This window comes from Egretta garzetta, unplaced genomic scaffold, assembly GCF_000687185.1.
Source record: "Egretta garzetta isolate BGI_Z169 unplaced genomic scaffold, ASM68718v1 scaffold25, whole genome shotgun sequence".
Lineage (NCBI taxonomy): Eukaryota > Metazoa > Chordata > Aves > Pelecaniformes > Ardeidae > Egretta > Egretta garzetta.
Window position 1 is genome coordinate 1,231,925 of NW_009259800.1, and position 7,976 is coordinate 1,239,900.

General features: G+C 41.9%; 1 protein-coding gene across 1 annotated transcript in view; it reads left to right on the forward strand.

Moving 5' to 3' along the window:
• Nucleotides 1-6,714, forward strand: part of PUS1 (pseudouridine synthase 1) — a 17,360-nt gene extending 10,646 nt beyond the window's left edge. The window contains exons 3-6 of the mRNA XM_009639868.2: nucleotides 1,525-1,662; nucleotides 2,364-2,466; nucleotides 2,740-3,434; nucleotides 5,847-6,714. Of these exons, the coding sequence (XP_009638163.1) occupies nucleotides 1,525-1,662; nucleotides 2,364-2,466; nucleotides 2,740-3,434; nucleotides 5,847-5,897 (987 nt within the window). The 3' untranslated portion in view covers nucleotides 5,898-6,714. The remainder of the gene's footprint in view (nucleotides 1-1,524; nucleotides 1,663-2,363; nucleotides 2,467-2,739; nucleotides 3,435-5,846) is intronic.
• The last annotated feature ends 1,262 nt before the right edge of the window (nucleotides 6,715-7,976 follow it).

A 7,976-nucleotide genomic window follows, 5' to 3' on the forward strand; every position in this document is an offset into this window, starting at 1 on the left:
CCTGATCGCCCTCTACAACTGCCTGGCAGGAGGCTGTAGCGAGGTGGGGGTCGGCCTCTTCTCCCTGGTAATGGGCGATAGGACGAGGGGGAATGGTCTGAACTTGCGCCAGGACACATTTAGGTTGGACATTAGGAAAAAATTCTTCACGGAAAGAGTTGTCAGGCACTGGAATGGGCTGCCCAGGGAAGTGGTCGAGACCCCATCCGTGGAGGTATTTAAGAGATGGGTAGATGAGGTGCTTAGGGACATGGTTTAGTGGTGGGATGGCAGGGTTAGGTTAAAGGTTGGACTTGATGATCACAAAGGTCTTTTCCAACCTAAACGATTCTATGATTTCAAAGCAGTTGGGCTCAGTTTCTTTGAGGTTAGACCTCAAGTTACCTCATGACCTGCAGATTCTGGAGAACTGACCTGCGTATTTGAATGAAACAAATTTGCATCTATGTTGTTGTCTCTTATACTTTCAAAAATGTTACCTGTACTTGAAGACATTTTAAATTCTCCTCTTTCTGACACACTCTAATGGGGTGGCTTGTAGCAGTTTAGCAACAGGAAAACTGTTGCAAGACTTCGCTGTTTGCATGTGGGATAAAAGGGATGTCGCTCTGTCACAGCGCCAGCATTCGGGCAGTGCCCCAGCACCAGACCTGCCCATGCAGGGATGCTCTTGGGGTGCGCAGTATGGGCAGCAAGAGGATGAGTTTGCTCCATCTGCTGCTCCTCTCAGCGTACTGCAAGCTCCACACACACTCCTGAGGGGTACTTTAAAAGCTCCACCGGATAACTGATAAGATCGCACATAGACAGGGAAGGGAGCCTTTCATGTTTATGCAACAAAGTAGATTTGTTCAAGAGCAGTAAACCCGATGCCTGTGGGTGCATCCGTGTGAGTGCCTATCAGCTTTATTGCTCTCATAATTGAACGGTATGGACAGAGCGTGTGTGCTTTGAAGCCTTACACACCAGCGGGGTTGTGCATTTCTGTTACAGTTCATAGAATCATAGAATGTTTTGGCTTGGAAGGGACCCCTAGAGGTCCAACCCCCCTGCAGTGAGCAGAGACAGAAGTTGCCAGAGAAAACCATAGTCTGTGTTATACAACAGCTGAGGTGAACTGAGCAAAGAACTGATTCCTGGAAGCAGGACTTGCAGAGGCTAGGTTTGGAGCAGCAGCTGTTAACTTGCAGGGACTGGAACGGTGTTTCATTGGTGCTGTTCCATGCAGTTGAAGGAATCATCAAAAAAACCTCCATTGCAGAAGTGTTGCACGGTGAAATTAGAAATGATTCTTTACTTGCAGTAATAGTAAAAGGGAAATCAGAATGCAGATGTTTTATTAACGCTCTCTGGTAAAGTGTAGTTAGTTTTGCTAGCAAATGGCAGTGCTTTTAGGGCTGCGAAGGGAAGACTTCTAAAGAATTTCACAACAATGTTCGATTAACAAAATTTTTCAGTTATCATCTTGAGTTTTCCAATTATTAATAATTCTATTTCTTATTTTTACTATATATCCTCTTTTAGAGAAACGTGGGATCTTCGCAGTTCAAGACAATTGAAGATGACTTAGTATCTGCCCTTGTTCAGTCAGGCTGCATCCCAGAAAACCATGGGGAAGATATGAAGAAGATGTCTTTCCAGCGGTGTGCTCGAACAGATAAGGTATGTTGGCTAGGGCCTGGGCTCTCATAAGCTCTGGTGCACCTTTGCCAGTGCTACTGGGATTGACTGAAAAAGCGTTGCCTAGAGTGAAATCCAATAGCTAATACAATTCACAGTGACTGTTGCTTGAAACTTCTCCTTTCATCCACTACTAAACTTAAGTACAAGCAAATATTTAGAAAGCGCAGGATATGGATTAGATGATGTTTGTAAAGCCGGTGCTTCCCACCTAAACTTTGTCTGTGTTTCTGTCACTTCCATCTGCTTCAGCCTCCCAACCTGCTGCTCCTCACTGTTGTTGCTGCTTGGTTGATGGAGCTTCAATTCCAGTTGTTTTTATGCCTGCCACAGTGGGGTTCTAAGTCTGAACTGGAGTTCATGGCTGATCTTATGTATAAGTCATTTCTTTTCAGTTGCTGCTTTACTTAATAGCAGTCAAATACAGTGAGATGTCATGGAAGGGAACGCAGTGTTCTGCTATCTAAGATTGCTATTGTATAGCCATACAGCACCAGCAGGTTTTCCAGGAGTACTCTTGACTTGGATTGCTGCCTGTGCCTTGCCTTTGCCTTGCTTCAGCCTGAAATGACCGATGAGAAAAAAGAATAAACTTGTTCTTCAGCTATTTCAATTCTGCAAGCACTATCCCAGAGCTTCCAAGGTACATCATTATGTGTTTGTGTGTTTTATGGCTTTTATAGGGTGTGTCTGCAGCTGGACAGATTGTGTCGCTAAAGGTCAGGCTAATAGATGACATCTTAGAAAAGATCAATAACCATCTTCCTTCTCACATCAGAATTCTGGGTAAGGATACTGGAATGGGCAGAGAAAATGTTTTCAAAGAGGACCTTTCTCCTGCAGGTGGTCTCCCCCTTACCATTATAATTTTACTCGTAAGCGGTTTAGTTTTAACATGAATCTCTATGTTTCTGTTAGTTTGAAATTAGGGTCCTATAAAAGAAACCTTTCTATCTTTTGATTGTTCTTTATTTTAAAAATATTCTAGCTGGTAGGAGCGAGATCACGATCAGGTTGTAACCTACTGATTCAAAAACCTAATGTCACTTTTAAAATAAGGTCTGAAGAGAGTCACTGGGGGATTCAACTCCAAGAACAAATGTGATGCCAGAACCTACTCTTACATGCTGCCAACATTTGCCTTTGCCCATAAAGACCACGATGTGCAAGAAGAGGTTTATCGAGTGGACAAAGAGACCCTTGAAAAAGTCAATAAACTGCTTGCCTGCTACAAAGGAACACACAACTTCCACAACTTCACATCCCAGAAGGGACCCAGGGACCCCAGTGCCAAGCGGTACATAATGGAGATGTACTGTGGAGAGCCATTCGTCAGGGAAAACATCGAGTTTGCAGTGATCCAAGTGAAAGGTCAGAGTTTCATGATGCACCAAATAAGGAAGATGATTGGGCTGGTGATAGCTATTGTGAAAGGTTATGCTGCCGAGTCTATCCTAGAGCTCAGCTGGGGAGAGGAGAAAGTAGATGTCCCCAAAGCTCCAGGACTTGGGCTGGTCTTGGAAAGAGTACACTTTGAAAAGTACAACAGACGTTTTGGAAATGATGGGCTGCATGAGCCACTGGAGTGGACAGAGGAGGAGGAGAAGATTGCTGTTTTCAAAGAGCAGTATATCTATCCTACCATTATCAACACAGAAAGGGAAGAGAAATCCATGGTGAACTGGCTAAACACCCTCTCCATTCATGACTTCAGCTCTTCTGTTGGGATGCAAGCTAACAACAAAAATTCAAAGGTAATGATTGAAGCCATTATTTTATCAAATGGGAGCTGTCAAGTTGAAGTAGCTCTTCCCTTAGTAACATTTTTGTTTTCCACAAATATGCCATGGAAGATGACAGTCATCTGGAGTATGAAATGTTTATTATCTTTTTCCATCTTTGTGCACTTGACGATAGTGGAATGACCTATACAAAGTGTTATTTTTGCAGGGTTTTGCATGGGGCAGTTGAGGGAGGGAGGGAGGAAGGAATGCATAGATCAATTTGCAGAATTGTGAACTGGCAGCAGAAGCTGTGGGCACATGACCAGCCTTTGCTATTGTTTGAGAGGCTTGTTGTCAGGTTGACAGTTTCCCTTTAAATAACCTGGTGGCTCTTTGTATTGGCTGATTTTGGACTAATTCTCATTTTGTGTAACGCCCTGTTCACTAGGCAACGTTTGGAATTGGGGAAATCTAGAACTGTCTGTTTTAAGCAAATATTCCCTGAGCTCAAAATGGGTCATCAGAACAACTCTTCCTGAGCAAAACAGAACATTGCAAAATCTGATTTCTGACAACAGGAACTGCTGTCAGCTGCAAGTTGTAATAAAACAAAGGTGTAGAATACATTTTTAACCAAAAGAAAATTTCAGCTTTAACTTAAAGAATCTTTTTTTCTGGCTGGGATGTAGAATTTCCTCACAAGAAAGGAGTGGAAAGATGTTTAGGACATGTAGAATTTGGTTGGGAGCTGCATAAGGAACCTTGAGTCAAACCCTCAAAGTATTTCTTTAAATTGACAACCACCACTGGAGTGACTTAAAATATAACTGCTTGATTGGACAAGTCCCTGATTGACGTGATCTAACTTTGAAGCAAACCCTGCTTGAGTGGGGGATTCGACTTGATGACGTAAAGATGCCTTACAGTTCTGTATGTAATTCAAATTGTCTTGGTCACAGGGCTGGCAAATCCTTGACGGACAAATGATGGGCAGGGCTAAAAGTTCTGTGTAGTGCAACTCAGAAGAAAATAATGACCTTTTTCACTTAATGGAGTCTTTAAAATTAGCTTTATTTTGCGTAGATAATGATCCTGCTCTGAAGAATTGTTAGGTTTAATCCTGTCTCTGCCATTTTTTGTTTGAGTACGAGAAAGAGTTTCAACATACAAAATAAAATTTACTGCCTCGTTGAATAGTACAAGCGAGATACCAGAAATTTCTCAGGGTTATTTTTGTACTTGTGGTAATTTTTTTTCTGAAGTGTAGCACTGTATGAGGACATTTGTGACAGGAGGTTATGACAAATGCCACATTAGTTTGTCTAAATGGGACCCAAAGAGACCGTGTGGTGCAGAGAGTCCTTGCCTGGCTCAGGGGTCCTGATAATAGTATAATAGTGTTGACAGGACTCACTGCTGACAAGTTCAAAATCACTGAGATATTGCTAGCCAGAGGCAGGTCTGCTTCTTTTCGATAAACTTGACCAAACAGAGTTTTGGCATCATAGCACGAGCTGTCTGGAGAAGGATTAATAAGGGACGATATGACAGACTCCTTTGAGCTCTTGCAGGCTGTTTGCCCTTCAATGAGCTGTGATTGCTGTTACAAAGGCAACTGTCTAAGTCTCTCAGAACTTGTTTTGTAGTAGGATATTAAATTGTCAATGTTAAATTCATGGGATTTGGGGGTTTACATGCTTTCAGCAAGTGGTGGTGAGGAAAAAAAGGACTAACTACAGGCATATTGTCATGTTAACCTTTCTTTGTAAAATCCTTTGATGCCAATCATATCAGTCAAAGTACTTGCTTCAAAAAATTACATAAATCCCCCCCCCCAAATTTATCATACTGTATTGACTTGCTCCTGAAGGAGTGCCTCCCAGGTAAGAACTCAGACTTCAGTTTCCTTGTAAGTTGCTAACAGTTGTAGTGTTTCCCTAATACTACTCTGTAGGACTGACTTAATTTTTAAACAAGTGTTAGTGAGCCCCTGCATATCTCTAATACAGTTTGGACATAAGTTCTCTGTAGCAGACAAAATTCTCAAACCTGGCTTTAGCCCATGTAACAGACTTAGCTTTTGAAGGACTTGCATGAAAAAAAGCACTTGTTAACTTGTCTCACCTGCATTTACTTTAAACACCATGCTATTAACGCACTTTAAGTTTCCCACATACTGCAGGTTGTAATCATGCAGTTGTAAATACAAATGAGAAGAAATTTCTTCTGCTGGTGAGTGTAATCCAATGTACAAATTTTTTGCTTGCAAGAAGTGTCATTTACCATCATGGAAGTTTGGTTACAGTAGATGGGTTTAAGACATGAAGTTGGGATCTAGCCCCATTTTCTCATACTTTTGGAGAAGTTTAAGGTCAATATCTGTGAATTAGGTCAGCCTCTAGATATAAATGAAATACCAACAAACCATTTTCTATTTTACAGAACAGCAGCGATCTCGAAGGCAGTGATGGTTGTGATGATGATTCCGACTGAGCCAGTAAGTGACTGGACGTGGGACCCTCACTGCTTGCCATTCCCTTTGTCTACGAAAAGTGGCCTTTCCAAATCCAAGAATCCAGTAAAGCAGGGGTTTGTGTGCTTGCAGAACAACTGTATGCCCAGGAGAAACTGGGTGGGGAAGACAGTGCAGTAGAAAAAGTTAGAGGCTTTTTATAGCACTGACTGATTCACCTGACTGGTATACTTGAAAATAGTGTAACGTAAAATAAGCTTTCTAAAAGAATCTTGTAATGCAGGATATCTTAATTGCTATTTGAATAATGTTTTTATTATATGTTTACCTGGAAAATAGTATTTTAAATATGTATAATCTCTACATAAAGATGGGGCAAATAATTTTAATATACTCTTTATTATCATTGTTTTGAAGTTATGACTCTGTGAACTTTTGATTTTTTTTTTTTTTATTACTATTTTCTTCACTTTTACTTGGTCTCTAAACACTGTTAAGCTTTTATTTTCCATGTCATCTGTGACTTTCCTGTGGAATAACATGCATGGGTTAGGAACTCGCTATCATGCTGACTGCTGTGAGTTCTTTTGGGTTTGAAACAAATCTTCTGTTTTCTGAAGCTTTGCGAGTCTAAAAGAAATGATTCCTTGCTCAGTGAGAGGTCTTAGTTTTGGAATGTGGACTGAGCCATGTGTTTCAAGAGGAGACCGTTTATCTGGGAATTGTCATCCTCCCAGTATTGCCTGCATGCTTGGGCAGACTCGAGAATAGAGATCTGCAGCCACGTGTGTAACTGGGCTGCCCGAGGTGTCGTTTCACAGACCTGATGTAAATTAATTGTTAGGACTGCAATTTCACAGTGTGCAGCCAAGAATGTTCTGGCGTTGCCTGTGGTGGATCACTAAATGTGTCGCTGCTGGTTTAGTATTTCTGGTTTTAGTGGAAACCGTTTAGCCACCTGCTAGATTCGGGGCTGACTCAATTTAGCATGCGTGAAAGGAGTGGTGCTGACTTCCTCTGGGCTTTAATCAAGTCTGCCTCCGCTTTGTGTGCGTGAACTCTTAATTCCCATCACGCTGCTCAGAACAGAGGAATGTGTGCAATGATACGGGAAGCACATGTCTGAGGAGCGTCTTCCTTTTGGGAATTGATTTTAATTTTCTGTGTTTTGGAGATCTGCATATTCTGGGGTTCTTGCTCTCCCCAGCTGTGATTTGACTTCTGGTTCTTGTTTCCAACTCTCCGTGGAGGTGTGGAAGAAAAACCAAGTACAGGCAGCAGCCTTCAGGCCCTCCCTGCCTGTAGAACACTTTTGGAAGGGGTGAAACAAGACTCTCCAATCATTCAGGTGTTGGTGCGAGTGCTCGATACGCTTCCCTAGCGGGGTCTGTATGCAGACTTGCTTTGTAATATGGTAGTTTTTGAATGTGAGGAGGGAACTCTTGGCTCCTTCATTCAGTGGTGTCTGCCCAAATCCTCTAATTTTATGGCTTCTGCAATTAGGGTTGTTTTGGGTTTTTTTTTGCCAGAGCACAGCTCTTAAAGCAAAACCCTTAAAAAGGGATTTGCTTTTTTTTATCTGGGTTTTAATTAGTGCTTTTTATTTTACTGTGAAGGCTTTGCTCTATTTTATCTATTTTATTAGAGTGTGTAAAAGCCTTCTGGAGAGGGACTATACCCAGGTTTTCATTTATATCCTTTGCTGTTCATACTATTGACCTAATCTGCATTAGTCTTCCATCCAAAGCTCTATCTTTCTATCCCTTTCAATCTGAAAAAAACCCAAACCACCCAACTTTAGTTGCTTATAATAAAGGCCCCCAAACTGATGTGTATCTCGGTTGAAATCAACGGGAATGTCTATTTATAGCCTTTGGAGAAAACAACAATAATAAAAAGGGTATTTCTTACCTCTTGGTCTGCGTGCTTGCTGTTTTATTTCATGGGGGTTATTACTTTGGTATCTCAGCTCCCCTTTCAGTGCAGGAGCTGAATAGAAAAGTAAAAGTTACAGAGGCGGTTTAAATTCTAAAACGGACTCGAAGGGGCGCAGCGCCGAGCTGCGTTACGGGGAAGGAAACGGCGCCGGCCCCTGCCCC